Here is a 19,453-nt window from a genome sequence, read left to right on the forward strand (position 1 = left end):
TGAATGTTAAGCAAAAGTAGAAACTACCATTTTTAAAGACTTTGGTATGTCTCGGCCAGGGGACAGAACCCAAAGCCTTCCTCACAGGGGCGAACGCTCAACAAATGGCCAAAAGTGAGGCATTGTCAAGGGAGACATTAGGAAAAAGAAAGTTATTTAGAAAGGAGAGAAGAGATAAGGTCCCAAATTTAGTCGCCTTTTACGATCATGCAATTGGGGGCAGCAGGTACAATTCTTATGCCCTACCTGCAGGGTCAACCCAAAGGCTAGAAAGGCCTTAACTTTGAATAAAAGAGGTGGATAAACAGAGTCGGAGCTTTCAAATATTTGGAATTAATGCATTTTTAGGGCTTTTCACCAACTGGTGAAAAGACCTTTTGTTTTTGTTATGTTTCTTATTCTTATTATTCTTTTTCCGAACTTGTGAATTCTGTTTCTTTTGATTGGTAAAAGATAGGTTTATAGTCTTTTAGGTATGTTGTAGGAAAAGGACTGAAGCTGATCAAGCAACATTTTCAAGTAGGTCAAAAATTAAATATGGCCGCCATGACGTCATAGGTCAAAATCTTAAAATGGCCATAACTCAAAAACGATTCAATTTACAGAATTGACGCAATTATATTATATGTAGATAAACTTCGGGGCTAACTTTTATACCACATGTTATTTCATTTAAAGGTCAAATAAAAAAGCTTGCTGTTGGGTCAAAGGTCACAATTTTTAAAAAAACATTCATTTTTCATATTTTTTGAAGAATATTTCTACAGATTAATGAAGAATGTCATTACGATGAATTTGATGTCTTTAGTTTTTCTGTAACATTTACCGTTAAGGTTGTACTCCATTTTGAAATATTTCCTTTGATCTTTTAAAAATTTCGCAATATATTAAAACTCGTTTTACTCCAATATCAATGACAAATATTTCCTTTAGTTGTAACGGGAAAAGTTTCCCTAGATGTCTTCTAACATTTGGTAACATTTTCAACTTCATCAAAAAAACAAAATGGCCACCATGACGTCATAGGGTAAAATCTTTAAAACCGCTATTACTCGAAAACTGTTGATTGTACAGAATTTGTGAAAGTAAATTATTTGTAGATAATTTCCATATCTAACTTTTTCTCACTACATGTTAATGCAAAATATTTCTAATTAAAAAGTGCGCCCCTGGGTCGAAGTTCACCAATTTTTTTTAAAAACATTCATTTTTCATTTTATTTGAAAAATTCTTCAATAGATTGATGAAGAATGTCATTCCAATGAATTCGATGTCTTTAGTTTTTCTGTAACATTTACCGTTAACGTTGTATGCCATTTTGAATATTTCCTTTGATCTTTTAAAATGCTGACAATATGTTAAAACTTCAACAATCTTCTTCTCCAATTCTGCCATTGCAATATTAACCACAATTAATACATGTATCCCTCTAAGGGCCCTTAAAAACTTGTGTTACTTTTTGGAGTCATCAATATTCCAAGATGGCTGCCACGAACTCTGACTGGTTAACAGCCTATACCAATATATTTCATTAACGATATCAAACACGAGGTTGATCTTTGGATATCATGTAGAGATAGCCAAGGGCAAACTTTTTCTTTCGTACTGTTTTAACAAAAAATGTCAACTTTCGGTTTTCGGCAGGGGTCAAAGTTAAAAGGCACTGTATTGGGTACCAACCTTAAAAAATCTTCTTCTCAAGTTCCACAAGGTCTAGAGTCTTGATATTTTATTATAAGAATTCTGAGATGTCGGGGTATCAGGTTTGAAAAAATGGTTGATATTGATCAACTATCAAGGTCACAATCAAGGTCACAAACTTTATATGTGCTATTTCAAGATAATGACTTCAAAAAACTTCTTCTAAAGTTCTAAAAGGTCTAGAGTCCTACTATTTGATACATAACATGGTCAGGTGATTGACTATCAAGTTTGAAAAAATGATTGACCTTGAATGACTTTCAAGGTCACAAAGGTCATATATGTAAAAATATTGAAACCACTTTTTCTGAATAACCAATAACTCCAGGGTAACGATGTTTGGCAAAGAAGCATGCTTGAATGAAGGGCTTTAAAATGTGTGCAAATGAACGACCTTGACCTACTCCAAATATAATTTCAAAGGTGAAAGTCAAAAACCGTTTTCATTTTTGTGCGATTGTGAAGTGCTTTCAGTACTCTCAGTACTTTGATTTATATCAAGACATCTAATACACGCTGGTAAAACTACATCGATTACTACGCACTCCCAATCTTAAAAATGTGGACAGTTTACACCTCTATTGCAGTGGGTAAACATCAGCCTTTCTCTGGCGTGGCAAACCCAACCGATATAGACACAGAGATAGTTTCAGTAAATCGTCCTGACGTACATAGTGGATGGACTATATGACGACATTAACGGACTACATTCGTATACAATACCGCCCATTGGCTGCCTATATTTATCCAGTCTTTCTCTGACGTCACTTCGCACTCCGGGAATGCCCCACTACTCAGCCAGCTACTGTAGACTTGTACAGGTTATTATTAGAAGGCCAAATCAGTACTTACAGTGAAAAGCCCGTCAAATTGTTAGCCAACAATTTCTAGTTTTCTTTTGTTTTTCATTTAACAAGGGTAACAGTCAACTTTAATTATTCTTAAATTTATTAGGCGACAGAACTGATCAAAATCAATTGTTTATATGTAACTGAAAATTGATTGTTTAAATGGCAATGATTCCTGTTACTACTTATTGACCCTAAATTCCCCCTGGCAAGATTTTACATATGAGAGGACTCAGGCTTCTCTTGCTGTAATTGATAGCCCAGAACAATTTTAGCCTCTGCATTCGGGGATTATCAAAGTAAATAAATTTTCTGGTAGATTCTTTAGTGAGTTTTCATTTTACATTTTTAATGAGGCTCTGCTGAGTTTAATGGGAAATTTTATTACAATTTTGTCAATCTCTTATGAAATGGAAAATTTCCTTTTCTAAGTAGCACATGGAAATATGCGAAAAACATCAAGTTTTCTTTAACCATCTTCATGACTTGCATTCAACTATTGTTTTCAAAGTGACATCAAAATGTCATAATATGGTTTATTATGGTTAATTTAAAAGGAGAGGGAAATGCACAACCAGGCCCCAATTTGATCCGAGGACCCTCTAAACTCTTTAAGAGAGATGGTCTAATAACCTGATTGCCAGTGACTGATCCAGGTACCCTACACAACATTGACCTTTTTTTATAGTGCAATAAAGACTGACTCTAAGGCGAATTTCTATTACAGGATGGGAAAAAAATGAATATGTGTTTTGCTGGGGATCAAATACATGACCGCAGACTCTCTAATCTGACACTCCGATCCACTGCTGAGGTAAACTAAAAGGTAAATTCCCTTCTGGTACTGGTAATTTAATTTGTTCAAAAGAATTTTATAATTAGAACAATACTTGATAGCAACAGAATATTTATGGACACCATAAATAGACCTACCGAATAATTGTTTCTGGATCATTGAATGCAAAGTGTTTACAATTATAAACTTGTCGGTTCCGGGTTGTTTTGCCCTAAATCCTGTTTGCCCTATAGGTTGATTTGCGCTAGGTTGTTTCTTCTTCTTCACAATCATGTGCAAGATTGTTTCGCTCTAAAACGAAACAATGTTTGGTATTTTCTGTCAATTTTAGTAGTTTTTTTAATTCACAAGTTAAGTCTTCCTAGTCTTCTATATCATTAAAATCAATTTCATAAAAAAATGTGTTTGTCTTGTTTTTTAGCGAGTGTGACAAATGTCAACTGTAAAAAGCTGACTCCGCTCTCACATATACTCTACATGAAATATACCTAACACCAATGTAGAAAGTCATCTGTAACTTTAGTTGATATATTTAGATATTAATTATTATATTAGCATATAAATTAAAAATATATATATTTAGGGCGACACAACCTGTTACCAACTTGTCTCACATAAACAATAAAACAATTAAGTCCTCTTGTTCCGCGTAGATTCCAGTTTTGTTTAATCAAAATCAACAGATGATTAAGCCATAGTAATAATACTCTACTGTACGTCACCTAACTATTTTGTTTCAGTTTAAAAACTGTAGAACATTGATTGAGTGATTACAAACAGATACTGTCCCTTAAGTGTTTTCACGAAGTCAAACAAAACATTGTAAACGTTTTATATCTATAAATGGGACATATACTATAGTAGCGACTCTTTCAAGTTAAAGAACAAAGACGTTATCTCGATAACAATAGCACCATCTTCGGCTCTTTGCCAATATTTGCCAATTTGCCAATGGTTTGACACAATTTTCAAGCGCGAAATAAATGTTAAAATATTCTTGTAATAGACCTTTGTATACCCAATTGCAAAGGCGACAGCACTTACCATACGTGTCACAGCCATCCATCAGCCTCAGCGGTCGGTGTTTGTACCCTATAGGCACTGTTACTCCTGTCATTTCATTTTTGACAGAGCCCGACTGTTTACTTAAAACCGGAAGTTATACCGAGGTCAATCAGAATTGATTACCTTAAATCGCATTTACAGATAAATATTTAAAGTATCATCCTATTATATGAGAACCATATCTTGTTTGGTATCATAAAATTAGTTAATAACGCTAAAATTGGAAATAAAACCGATTCTAAATATAGCACAAATTAATCCGCTTTATCCGGATTCAAGGGCAAGAATACCATTGACGATTTGATTGGTTGTTGATTGACGGAAGGGGGTTTCACATAAAAGCGTCTTCAACCGACAACAAGGACCTTCAAGTGACAACAAGCGTCGCCAGACAAAACCTTCAAAATTACTGAATAAAGTAAGCGACATCAGAAGATATGTTGTTAATATGACAATAATACACCTCTGTACCAAATTTCAATTTGATATTTGAAAAATTGACCGAGTTATGATGAATTGAATTTTTACGATCGCGGCGTGGCACATGTGTGTATTAGCTGGAAAAGTGTAGAAAGCGTCGCCAGATAATATCGTTACAATTACCCGCGGTATAGGACGCGCCGCGTGCAAGGGTCGAGTTCAATTTCAATTTTTTTTTTTTTTTTTNAATACTCGTTATTTAAGGGATAAAACTTGCCTGAATAACAATAATTATAACAATACATGAATATTCATTTGGAAATTTATCTAGCACGTATAAGTAACGAAACGTTTTGATGATTTAATATAAGAGTCAACATGTATAAGAATAGTTTTATTTAATTGGTTGGATGCATTACTAATACCATATACTAAACAGTGCAGATTTAAATATCCTACTAGATTATAAATAGTGGTAATATGATGCCTAATATTAGAATACAGAGGACATTGAAAGAAAAAATGTATTAGATCTTCCCTCTGTACACCACATACACAGGAAGCATCATCAATCAGATGGTCTTGTAACTTATCACAGTTAAGATCACTTTTAAAATTTCTTAGCTGACATAAAATTATGTTAAGTTTCCTCGGAACACAGTTAATAAAAGTTTCTGAGACGGATGTATCAAAGGTTTTTTTAAGTTTCTTTTTAAAAGATGAAATTGAGATGGAGTCTCGTACAGTGCTATCAAGTGCATTCCATTTTACCATTGTAGAAGGGAAGAAGCTATTCATATAAGTAGTAGTTCTTGTCTGTGGTATATTAAAGAATCTGTTATTTCTGAAGGTATAGTTATTATTTACATTTAGAAATGGTTGAATGATATTATCGAGATAAGTTGGAGTGTAATTATTAAGAATCTTATACATTAATGTTAGTTTATGATTTTGTCTTCGTGTGTGTAATGTTTCAAGTTGTGTTTCAGTATACAGAATATGATGAGATGTACCTCGTCTGAGGCCAGTAATTAAACGCATAGCTTCTAGTTGAACTGATTCTAAAAGATCTGATTCCGATTTGGTACAATTATCCCATACTATATCAGAATATTCTAGCACAGGTCTTATATAAGAGACATATAATGTTTTTAATGTATTCCTATCAACTGTAGTTTTTAAAATTCTAAGAATACTTAGTCTAGAGTTCGCTTTCTTATAAATATTTGAAATGTGATCTGACCATGTCCCTTTACTGTTAAATGTTAGTCCTAAGTGAGTATGGTGAAAGGGTCGAGTAATACCGTCTCAGTACAAAAATCTCGTCCAACTGTGGCTGTGGGTTAAGTGGTACGGTTTTTTGTTTCACCATCTTACAAAACATATCTCACTCTACATAGTGATGTATTCAAGAAGTTTATGACCACCGATGTCTCCAGAGTTTTCCTGCAGGTTGCAGGAAATGACATCACTGCAATACAAGCAGCACCCCAAGGTCCACTTCTGGTCATTGCGGGGGCTGAGGCGCCTCAAAAGGTCAGACTTTGTTCTTGGCGGTTCTCCAGACAGGTTCGACTAGCGCTGTTCTGACAGACTGCGCTAGTCGCCTGCTTAAACGGCCCTTTTCAGGGCCACCATCTTTCTCAAAAAGTCCTGAGAAGCTCGAAAATTACGCATTCCGATCCCCCTCCCACTATATTAGTTATAATAAAAAGATAATTAAACACATTGTTAAATGTATTCTTAATCGGTTACAGTTAAAATCTAAATTGTTCAATAAATGCAATAATGTTATTCTTGACACAGCTGATTAAAGTTGTATCAATGTTTATAGAGCAATATATTCTAACTGTGTTCACCTATGCCAGAGACGTATAACACATACACAACGTCTCTGCCTATGCGAAGCCCTATACCCTACGTACACATATGTGGCACGGCGTATAGCTTAATATCTGTACATCGTATGAATTAAATTCACGACAACTCAATCATTTTTCAACAAATCAAATTAAAATTTGATATATAGTTGAATCATAGTCATATGAATTACATATCTCATGATGTCGCTTACTTTATCAATTATTTTAAGAGATATAGTTTGAAGACGCTTCACAATCTGTCGAGTTCTATTCACACACGTGTGCCAGGCCGTCGATCGCATTAATCAAAAACATCATGAATCGGTCATTTATTAAAATTTCTACCTGAAGTTTGGTATGAAGGTGTATCATAGTTATTTGAATAACATATCTTCTGATGTCGCTTACTTAATCGATGAATTTTAGAGATATGTTCTGAAGACGCTTCTTCATATGTCGAGTTCTATTCACACACGTATGCCACGCCGCCGATCGTAATAATAAATTATTCATAACTCGATCATTTTTTCAAATATCGAGCCGAAATTTGGAATATATATCAATAAAAGCCTACCTAATAACATATCTTCTGATGTCGCTTACTTTAGCGGGTAATTGTAACGATATTATCTGGCGACGCTTTCTTCACTTTACATGCTAATACACACATGTGCCACGCCGCGATCGTAAAAATTCAATTCATCATAACTCGGTCAATTTTTCAAATATCAAATTGAAATTTGGTACAGAGGTGTATTATTGTCATATTAACAACATATCTTCTGATGTCGCTTACTTTATTCAGTATTTTTAAAGATTTTGTCTGGCGACGCTTGTTGTCACTTGAAGACGCTTGTTGTCGGTTGAAGACGCTTTTATGTGAGACCAACGGAAGGGGTTTCCCCAAACGCATGCTGTACGATATTAGACCACGTTTTGCCGAAGTTAATAAACAGACATGGTTGTTTTGACAACTTTTTCGGCTCCTTCGGAGTTAGTTCGACACAAGGAAAGAGATACAGTCGTTAATATTGATGGTACTGGGTATGGAAACGGTACACTCTTCATAACTGAAACGTGAGTACTGAAAAGTAGCGTACTAATATTATAATATTGGGGTAGGGAAGACTTTTTGTTTATACTTTAAGTATTTTTAACATATTTACATAGACTGGTGTCGTGTATACACCTTTTTACTCTCAGTGGCACCAATGATTTTATAATTTACAGTTAATTTTAATTTATAACAACAAGAAAAAACATCAGCCCACACCTTTGAGAATTGTTAACGTCAAATTCTAGTCCAGTCAGGAAATGTCTTTGCAGTCACTGCTTTTAACATGTTTTTATCCTATAACAAATAAAAAAGTAATCACTGTACATTATTAACGCACAACAGTACAATTACCCTATTTCCGAATACAATAGACAGTACTATGCCAGATATTGTGATTGGAACAGAGACTTGGCTTAACCGTAGCATGTAGAGAAGGGCACCATTTTGGAAAAAATATGTCTTTGCCACAACTATCAGAACCCAGACAGTTACAGACAGCACCCATTCATGCCTGGGTGTATGACTGGAGGGAGTGGCAGCCATCTATTGCCCTTTGGTAGGGATTCCAGCCTCCAACTCATACAAGCCAATTTGACCAATCTTGGGGTCATTGAGATTCCCAACACCACATGGGACCATCAGCCTACCATGTGAGTTGTGGTTTTGCCCCATTGCTTTCCCTCAGTGTAAACCATGGAGCATGGTCTCACATTCTCAACAGCATTATGGAGGATTGTTGGTTTCCCCCTCCCTAAAAACTCAACTGTTTGGCTGGGGGTCTTTACAACTGTCAGTAGTAGGCAATACTGGATCACAAGTACTACCAGGTATTGCTCCTAGGGTGGCTTAGGTTGGTAAACATATTTCTACGAAGCAATCCCATTTCAAGTCACCCTAGACCTAGCCCATATCTGTTATCTAGTGGTTTGGATTTCTCAGAGCCCATGGACTGTAACGGTTGAGGTGCGACAGAACATTCTCAATCTGTTATTGTTGTTACATATATATGTTGGCTGAGGTCACTTACCCTAAATGTTTGGTATGTGTGTGATATGTGTGGACATTGCCCTTATTAAAAGTTCTGGAGGCTACCAGTTTACCTAGCTAGATCAGTGATACCTCCTAAGTTTTCTCCATGCGGGGACAGGACCTTGTCTGATGGCATCATTGTGTCTTCTGACCTGGCTGCGGCCCAGACAGTAGAGAACAACATTTCTGGCACTTGTGTTACTGGGTTTCATGGGCTGCAACTTAGTATTGCAGAATTATCGGAGGTCAAACTAATTAAACCAGTTTCCATGATGCGATGCTTAACATGGCTTTATTGAGTTGCCCTTCTGTTGTTATTTTCCTCCACTTCCTCTTCATCCTGTGCTTAATCATTTTGCATCAGTTTTGATAAATTTTATTTTTTGTCTTTCATTGCAGTATTGTAGCCTGGCAAAATGTTGAAGGGAAAGGTTTTTCGTTGAATTACCCAAAGATCAGTCTCCATGCATTGTCCAGAGATACATCGGCTTTTCCTCAGGAATGTCTGTACTTGATGGTAGAAGGCAAGCTACCAGGTAAGTTTTAAACCTCAGAGTTTGACCTCTTTAAGACTATGTTACCTTACTGAATTATCTCCATGCTGAAGAGTTCCACATCCCAGGGTTTGAAATCTTGAAAGATGTCTTATTCCAATAATAATGCTAATACAGCTGTTTTCTTCCTGTGAGCCCAATATCTCTGGCATTCCAATTAGATATTATTGTTTTTGTTTTCCTGTGACCAAGAGGTTTTGTCAATTCAAATTAGATATCAATGTTTTTGTTCTGCCTGTGGCCAAAATGTCTAGCATTCCAATAAGATATCAATGTTTTTGTCTACCTATGACCAATATGTCGTATAATTTTAGTTATATATCAAAGTTTTCAATATGTTGGCTATTAAACTGGTGTGATGTTAGAAGAAATATAAAGGCTACAGAGTTAATTTGAATGAGTTTATCATACCTTGTATTGTACTTACAGAAGAAGTTGATCCTTCAGAGAGACAGGACAGTGAGGAAGAAGAGGAAGAGGATGAAAGTCAGGTCATCACCGAAGTACGATTTGTTCCCTCCGACAAAAGTTCATGTGAGTAGTCAGTTCACCTGCGTGACATGCACGACGGTAAAGATATCTTCTTTTTGTACTTGATCTGTATATAGCTAAACACCACCTAGACTAATATTTCTATTTATAAACAGTTAAAATTCACATAATACAAGTTCATTTTATAAAGTTAACTGAAAATTAAAATTTGCAGTGAGGAATGCTTGTGTTTTTGAATTCGAGTAAATTATTATAAAAATATTGTTTATTCATAAATGATAGATATTTAGAATACAGAAAATTTCAGAGCCTTTGCTAATGCGAACATTAAGCTATTAATTTTAATCTGTATGTAAAAGATTAAGTCTTTATTGTTATGACAAAACGGTGAAATATAATGCATTAAATTGTATTAGTGTCTATAACCTGCTTTAGATTTTCATAACGTTTCACCCATCACTTGGTCATCCATTACGGACAGGTTTCATAACAAACTAGCAAACTTCTAACTTTCTAAGTTAATTGTTTCGAGGATTGATACACAATTCATAATTCAAGATAAAGACAATGTTTGTTTCTATCTTTGCATGTTGATTCTGTTTATAAGTCTGTCACAGTACAGACAATGTTTGTGTTCAAATCTGAATGCTGATTCTACATTAAAGTCTGTTACAGTAGAGAAATGATTGTCTCCATGTCAGAAGGTTCATTCTACATTAAAGTCTGTTACAGTAGAGAAATGATTGTCTCCATGTCAGAAGGTTCATTCTACATTTAAATCTCTGTTACAGTAGAGAAATGATTGTCTCCATGTCAGAATGTTGATTCTACATTAAAGTTTGTGACAGTAGAGAAATGATTGTCTCCATGTCAGAATGTTGATTCTACATTAAAATCTCTGTTACAGTAGAGAAATGATTGTCTCCATGTCAGAATGTTCATTCTACATTAAAATCTCTGTTACAGTAAAGAAATGATTGTCTCTATGTCAGAATGTTCATTCTACATTAAAATCTCTGTTACAGTAGAGAAATGATTGTCTCTATGTCAGAATGTTCATTCTACATTAAAATCTCTGTTACAGTAGAGAAATGATTGTCTCTATGTCAGAATGTTCATTCTACATTAAAATCTCTGTTACAGTAGAGAAATGATTGTCTCTATGTCAGAATGTTCATTCTACATTAAAATCTCTGTTACAGTAGAGAAATGATTGTCTCTATGTCAGAATGTTCATTCTACATTAAAATCTCTGTTACAGTAGAGAAATGATTGTCTCTATGTCAGAATGTTCATTCTACATTAAAATCTCTGTTACAGTAGAGAAATGATTGTCTCTATGTCAGAATGTTCATTCTACATTAAAATCTCTGTTACAGTAGAGAAATGATTGTCTCTATGTCAGAATGTTCATTCTACATTAAAATCTCTGTTACAGTAGAGAAATGATTGTCTCTATGTCAGAATGTTCATTCTACATTAAAATCTCTGTTACAGTAGAGAAATGATTGTCTCTATGTCAGAATGTTCATTCTACATTAAAATCTCTGTTACAGTAGAGAAATGATTGTCTCTATGTCAGAATGTTCATTCTACATTAAAATCTCTGTTACAGTAGAGAAATGATTGTCTCTATGTCAGAATGTTCATTCTACATTAAAATCTCTGTTACAGTAGAGAAATGATTGTCTCTATGTCAGAATGTTCATTCTACATTAAAATCTCTGTTACAGTAGAGAAATGATTGTCTCTATGTCAGAATGTTCATTCTACATTAAAATCTCTGTTACAGTAGAGAAATGATTGTCTCTATGTCAGAATGTTCATTCTACATTAAAATCTCTGTTACAGTAGAGAAATGATTGTCTCTATGTCAGAATGTTCATTCTACATTAAAATCTCTGTTACAGTAGAGAAATGATTGTCTCTATGTCAGAATGTTCATTCTACATTAAAATCTCTGTTACAGTAGAGAAATGATTGTCTCTATGTCAGAATGTTCATTCTACATTAAAATCTCTGTTACAGTAGAGAAATGATTGTCTCTATGTCAGAATGTTCATTCTACATTAAACTCTGTTACAGCAGAGAAATGATTGTCTCTATGTCAGAATGTTCATTCTACATTAAAATCTCTGTTACAGTAGAGAAATGATTGTCTCTATGTCAGAATGTTCATTCTACATTAAAATCTCTGTTACAGTAGAGAAATGATTGTCTCTATGTCAGAATGTTCATTCTACATTAAAATCTCTGTTACAGTAGAGAAATGATTGTCTCTATGTCAGAATGTTCATTCTACATTAAAATCTCTGTTACAGTAGAGAAATGATTGTCTCTATGTCAGAATGTTCATTCTACATTAAAATCTCTGTTACAGTAGAGAAATGATTGTCTCTATGTCAGAATGTTCATTCTACATTAAAATCTCTGTTACAGTAGAGAAATGATTGTCTCTATGTCAGAATGTTCATTCTACATTAAAATCTCTGTTACAGTAGAGAAATGATTGTCTCTATGTCAGAATGTTCATTCTACATTAAAATCTCTGTTACAGTAGAGAAATGATTGTCTCTATGTCAGAATGTTCATTCTACATTAAAATCTCTGTTACAGTAGAGAAATGATTGTCTCTATGTCAGAATGTTCATTCTACATTAAAATCTCTGTTACAGTAGAGAAATGATTGTCTCTATGTCAGAATGTTCATTCTACATTAAAATCTCTGTTACAGTAGAGAAATGATTGTCTCTATGTCAGAATGTTCATTCTACATTAAAATCTCTGTTACAGTAGAGAAATGATTGTCTCTATGTCAGAATGTTCATTCTACATTAAAATCTCTGTTACAGTAGAGAAATGATTGTCTCTATGTCAGAATGTTCATTCTACATTAAAATCTCTGTTACAGTAGAGAAATGATTGTCTCTATGTCAGAATGTTCATTCTACATTAAAATCTCTGTTACAGTAGAGAAATGATTGTCTCTATGTCAGAATGTTCATTCTACATTAAAATCTCTGTTACAGTAGAGAAATGATTGTCTCTATGTCAGAATGTTTATATCTACATTAAAATCTCTGTTACAGTAGAGAAATGATTGTCTCTATGTCAGAATGTTCATTCTACATTAAAATCTCTGTTACAGTACAAACAATGTTTTCCTCCATGTCCGACTGTCAAGCTCTACATCCTGATGAACAAGACACAGATTCAGAAGCTGAAGCTGGTAAGAACAGGACATTAAGGAAAGAAGGAATTCCACCAGTAATAATTAAGGAAAGAAGGAATTCCACCAGTAATAATTAAGGAAAGAAGGAATTCCACCAGTAATAATTAAGGAAAGAAAGAATTCCACCAGTAATAATTAAGGAAAGAAGGAATTCCACCAGTAATAATTAAGGAAAGAAGGAATTCCACCAGTAATAATAAGTTAATGTGTCAGCAATTTGATTTAATGATATATCAGCTATCTTTGTTATCAATATAAAAAAGAAAATAAAGAGGCATGAAAATTTAAAAAACATGCATGAGAAGCAACCTTTTGGAAGTATTAATATTTTGATTTGATTTTCAACTTGAAAGGTAATTAAAATTTTAACTGTAGTGTCGGTGAACTTTTTATTATCTAAATATGGAATGATTTAATTGATATTTTTATGTTAATAAATTTGCAATTTGTCAAATGTAAAGATTAAGATTTTGACAGAAAACATTTTTACTTTACAGAAGAGGGCATGGTGTATTATGATGTTGACGAGGGATATGACAACTTGACACTACAGGGACAGGCCACACTACAACATCTGGAGAACCTCCTTATCTCTGGTCAGGGTGATGGTCAGCCTAGCGGTGAAGTACCCAATGGTAGGTTATATGGTCAGGGCTTTACATTGTTCATATTTGATAAGGCGTTGTACATGTACCATATTTGAAATCATTATATTTGAGATGTACAAACCTGAGAAACATCCTTGACATTTTGTTTTAATGAAATCTTTTCGATACAGTTACTTCAATTTACATGTTCTATTAGATTTGGAAAAGAACACAAAATTTCTGAACTTGATATTGTAATATCTGTGATGTCATATGAGTATTTGTTTGACAATGATGAAATGCTTGCCATGTATTCTGTGGTAGTCATTTGAACAACACTCCAATTTCTTGAGATTGTTTTTATATAGGTCAAATGTTTGTGTCACACACCTATGTTAGTTTTGTACTGAGATTTCACCTACAGGTGCACAATACTGTCATGGTGGACACGTAATACAATATTTCATAATTATTTCATTTTCTTTTCGGGAAATAACTACTTTTAACTATTATTTTATCTAATCAAATAAACATTGGTATATTGCAGGCACAAATGTACCATCAGAACAATTTGAAGATGCTGATGAGATGGACCAATAAATCTGATCTGAACTTCTCTGATGAAATGGATCAGTAACCTTTATTTTGGCTACCGAGGAAATGTAAAGTGACCTTGACCTTGGAGGAGATGGACTAAAGCCTTAGCCCTAGCTGCTACTGAGACAGGCCAGTAACTGACTTTGGATACTGAGGAGATAGAAGGTGACCTTGACCTTGGCTGGTGAAGAGATGGACCTGTGACCTTTACCTTGACTGTTTACAAGACAGGCCAGTGACCTAGGTTGTGGCAGTAAACATTAGCGTTGGATTTACTTGTTTCCCAGCATTATTGAATTCTTCAAGAATTTTCAAGTGGAAAAGAACAAAACTGTAAAATGTTTTAAAACTTTTTGATCCCTTATTCAAACTTGTAAACAGAGAGATAAACCTTTTGCTTTTTTAGAAACAATTTTCAAAATTTTCTTCCCTGTGCAAAATTTTGAAATGGCTAAGTGATAGATTATAAGCAGGAGAGTGGATATGTGGAGAGTATAAGTTTATCTGTTACCATTCACAGCTATGTTACAGCTGTTGATCTCAAAAGTGTCAAGGTAGGGCTGAACATAGTCTAAAACAACACTGAACAGTGAGATAGGCAGCATACTAATTCTGGTCAGGGTCACTGTGTGACATATTGTTATTAGACATCGGAACCATATCAGAATAGCTACCAAACACAACTTCATTCTGCTCGACCTTGCTAACCTTTAAGGTTGTACAAACTGTTCATTAGGTATATGAGGTTACCTATATTGTGTCATCAGAGATGTCCAAGTTTGTGGAGGACTATTAAGTGCTATATATAGTTCTCAATGTCACCAACACTTACACACTCACTCAGACTGAGCTCAAACACCGTTCATGTATACATATACCTGGGTAGAGTAACACATGTTTGTAATAAACCAGTGGAAATCAGGATATTGATCTTTATGTTATCATTCGTCATCATCATCATCTTAAATCACATACCACGACCTTTTCTGAGAATATATGTTGAAACTTGTTTGTGGTGAGAGAGAGAAAGAGAGAGTTTGTATGGAATACCATGTATCATATTGTTAGCCATTTATTTGTAATAAAACTGCTTCTTTATCAAAACTCTTTGTGTGCTATATTATATTGACAATGGAGTTTGTTTGTGATTAGTGCTGTACCATATATAGTCTCCCACACTTCAATGCTTTCCTGTTTGAACACTCAAAACATTCCTCTGTCAACACCCTATGGTGTAGACAATCTTAACACTTGACTGAAAGTGGCTGTACTTTTTCATTACCATTAAAACAAGTCAAATGATGGAAATTTTATCATCAGATGATGTCCCATTATGGCTGGGAAGTTGGAATACTGAAAGTATTCTTTCTCGTGGAGAAAAAATTTACAGGTAGGAGAAAATCACATAATTCTCTATTTTAAGGGCTAGACATAAGCATTTGTTCATGGCAGAACCACAAGCTGGACACTCAGAGTTTTACTCCTCTAGCTGGAGGGCTATCAGCATGTGATTTTGCTTGGCTGTCATCAAAAATTTTAGTTCATTGACCCCTAGCCAAGATTTTTGTTTCAATTTTGTAGAAATCTTTAAAGGTTACTCCTTAATAAGAGATGGTGCAGGCATTTAAGCCATTAATTAACAGAAATAGGTGCAAATGAATGATGTTTTTATCCTCCCCCCTCCCCCCNGGTCTTTATTGCTCACCTGAATAATAAAGCAACCATTGGAAATTATTCTTATTACATGTACATCAAATCCCTCCAATGGTTCAGAAGAAGGAGAATTTTAAAGATTTAAACCCCTAATTCCCCTATTGGGCCCCGCAACTCTGCACCAAGAGGGGCCACACTCCCTGTTTATACAAAATTTAATGCATCAAAGAAGGATTTTGAAGACTTGCACCTCAAATTCCCCTTTTTGGCACCTGCACCCAGAGGGGCAACACCCTCCCTTTATATAAAATTAAGTCCCCTTTACCGAAAGATATTGCAGGCCAAATTTGGATAAAATCCCTCCTCAGGGAGCATAATCCATCAGTTTTACTGATTTGTTTCTGGCTGATCTGAAAGTCAATATCTCCAAATTTAACTGTCATTATTAGCTCACCTGGTCTGAAGGACCAGTTTGTGAGCTTATGCCATACCGTGGCGTCCGTCCGTCATCAATTTCTTTGAACGACTTCATCTTCTTAACCACTGATTGAAATTTAACTAAATTTGACTGGAAGCATCCCTAGGTGGTGGTGATTCAATATTGTACAAATGGTGGGGCCGAGGCGCGTGGCAAAAAGGGCGCAATTTGGCTATGTTGCTTTAAGCAACTTCTTCTCTGGAACTAAGAAATGGATATCAACCATATTTGACTGGAAGCGGTGGTGGTGGGGATTCAAAATTGTTAAAATGGTGGGGCCAAAAGGGAGCAATTTGACTTCTCTAGAACTTTGCCATGGATAACGATCATTTTAGGTCGGAAGCTTTCATGGGAGGCAAGGATTCAAAATTTTACAAATGGTGGAGCTGACCCCCCCCCCCCCCCCCCCCCCCCCCCNCTTCAAGGATGGCCCCACCCTTGGAGACAAAGTCCCTGGATCATAACTTTTAAACGGTTGAGGTCCCCACCCCAAAACTATATATACATATGCTGGGCATAAAGAGACGAATGCAGTCATGATATTAGAATAGACCCTGGGGTCTGACCGAACCCCTAGGGACCTAGTTTCTTAGTCACAGCTTGGAAACAGTTGAGATCCCCACCCTTTAACCATACCCAAATTTGCTTGGCATGAAAAATCTTATTCAGATATCTACATGGATTGCCCTTGGGGTCTGGCATATTCCCTTGGATCTCATTAGGAGAAGATTTTGCCATGATTACAGATATCTCCAGGTGAGCGATACAGGCCCTCTGGGCCTCTTGTAATTTGTATACACCTTCAATGTTCTGTTTCTGATCCCAGAATGACCAATACTGACATTAAAAAGATTGATCTAAGAATGACAAAGACAGTAGTTAGGTTTTGTGTTTTATTGGAACACATTATAAATATCCACGTTTAAAGATCATTTACAGACATACTTGATTCAACCAATGACATGAAATACAAAAAGTAAAAGTTCAAAGGTTAGGATGAGGTCAGCTTGGGCTTTTTAAATAAATTATGATAAGAAAGCTATTTGGAGAAAAAAAAGCAAAAAGTTGGTAATATATTTCCTTGTTTGTGAAAGGTGATATAAAAGAAATCAATTCACAGCAATGTTTTATATTACATGAACTAGTTATTTCCAAAATGCATACAAGTACAGTACTAAAACAAGTTTCATTTCTTGTCTTTCATGGAAGCTACATCTACATTCTTCTGAAAATTTTCACAAAATGATGGTGAAATGTACTTTTATATCCTACATAATAAAACTGTTTTTACTGCCAAACGCAAAATTGTATCTCATACAATGAAAGAAAATAAATACATCTGGTTAATATCTTGATGCCAAAAACACTTAAATCTTTCTGGTTTTTGAAATACTGAGCTAAAACATGAGTAGCCGGACGTGTATGCACTTGTGAATAACCAGATCAGACAAAGGACATCACTGTTATTTCCCACACAGACATCTCTTCACAGTTTACCAACAAATGAGATCAATTAGGCCGTTAAAAAACGAAAGTGATATAATACACATTACAAAAACAAAACATAGCTTCAAAATGTTACCTTACTACAGTCAAACTTGTCTTGTACACCAGAGGGACGTTCATGCATGCAAACTATTTTGGCCTTATGTTCTTAAAGATACAATTTTGTAAAAGTACAATGGTTTATCGTAAACAACTGGCCTTTTCGATGAATGTATGAAGTAAGTAATGGTACTGTATTAAAATATCTATGTCGTGTTATTTGTGATACAATGTATTCTGTTGACATACAATGTTGATGGCGATTTCCCTGAATTTATTACATGGTAAATCGGATATATCTGGTGAGATCAATGTTGTCTCGTGTACGAGTCGGTGAAATATTCAAATATCTTATGTATATTCATACACATGCATTTATCCAGGAGTTATATGTCCATTCATTTTTCATGATTTACTTTGCAAATCTAAATCCTTGCAAATTTTAAAGTACAATTGGGAAAAAAGGTAATTTGGTGATAGGCAGTATCCATATTTAGACATCTCCTAGTTGAGACAAATATCTCTAAACAAGTTTGACTGTTCTGGATGATAATACTTGCTTATGGAATATTACTAATTACAGCTGTCCCTGTCACTTATTACATAGACTGAACTACTCAAGCTACACACAGAGTTGTAACATCAAACCACCCCTCCATCTAGTCAAACTATATATGCAAACTTTTGAAAAAAATTGTGAACAATAGAGATCTACTTAATTTGCTAGTTCCCTGGACAGGCTGTTTACAATCAAGTACTTAATTTGCTAGTTCCCTGGACAGGCTGTTTCACAATCAACCACTTAATTTGCTAGTTCCCTGGACAGGCTGTTTCACAATCAACCACTAATTTGCTAGTTCCCTGGACAGGCTGTTTTACAATCAACCACTTAATTTGCTAGTTCCCTGGACAGGCTGTTTCACAATCAACCACTTAATTTGCTAGTTCCCTGGACAGGCTGTTTACAATCAACCAATTGATGACATGAATGTCTCTAACACAGGCATGCTTTCTCAAATTTTGTTTAACTGTTAATACATTTAGTCATTTTTCCTGTTGGAACTTCAACACAGAGCTAGTATTTTTTATACAGCAAGGCAGTATTACACTGCCAAGATATGGTAGTTACCATGGCAACAGGCATGTACCTGTAGTATTACACTGCCAAGATATGGTAGTTACCATGGCAATAGGCATGTACCTGTAGTATTACACTGCCAAGATATGGTAGTTACCATGGCAACAGGCATGTAACAGTAGTTTTAAACTGCCAAGATATGGTAGTTACCATGGCAACATGTGTACCACTAGTATTACACTGCCGAGATACAGTAGTTACCATGGCAACACGTGTGTAAAGAAGTATTACACTGCTAAGATCCAGTAGTTACCATGGCAACAATCGTGTACCAGTAGTATTGCACCGCAGGAATATGGTAGTTACCATGGCAACAATTGTGTACCTGTTGTACTTTAATGGTAAGATGTTAAACACTGGAGAAAGAAAACCATTACATCATTGGTAACTTCATAATTT

The 19,453-nt window shown here is 35.0% G+C and overlaps 2 protein-coding genes across 3 annotated transcripts in view; one reads left to right on the forward strand and one right to left on the reverse strand.

The window, feature by feature from the left end:
* LOC110466599 (transmembrane protein 164-like) overlaps window positions 1-4,604 on the reverse strand; it is a 36,440-nt gene extending 31,836 nt beyond the window's left edge. The window contains exon 1 of one of the 2 annotated variants that reach the window (XM_021523228.1): window positions 4,390-4,604. The gene's annotated coding sequence lies outside the window, so the exon portion shown is untranslated. Of the gene's footprint in view, window positions 1-3,482; window positions 3,577-4,389 lie in introns of those variants that run through there. The other variant, XM_021523322.1, reaches the window with a different exon arrangement.
* A 2,955-nt stretch (window positions 4,605-7,559) lies between these two features.
* On the forward strand, window positions 7,560-15,341 carry LOC110466705 (methylosome subunit pICln-like). Its single transcript, XM_021523445.1, has 6 exons — window positions 7,560-7,769; window positions 9,178-9,314; window positions 9,762-9,866; window positions 12,973-13,053; window positions 13,554-13,691; window positions 14,191-15,341. The coding sequence occupies exons 1-6, from the start codon at window positions 7,651-7,653 to the stop codon at window positions 14,241-14,243; spliced, it is 633 nt and encodes a 210-aa protein (XP_021379120.1). The 5' UTR covers window positions 7,560-7,650; the 3' UTR covers window positions 14,244-15,341.
* Window positions 15,342-19,453: the final 4,112 nt, after the last annotated feature.

The sequence above is a fragment of the Mizuhopecten yessoensis genome, unplaced genomic scaffold (genome assembly GCF_002113885.1).
Source record: "Mizuhopecten yessoensis strain PY_sf001 unplaced genomic scaffold, ASM211388v2 scaffold213, whole genome shotgun sequence".
In the NCBI taxonomy this organism is placed as follows: Eukaryota; Metazoa; Mollusca; class Bivalvia; order Pectinida; family Pectinidae; genus Mizuhopecten; species Mizuhopecten yessoensis.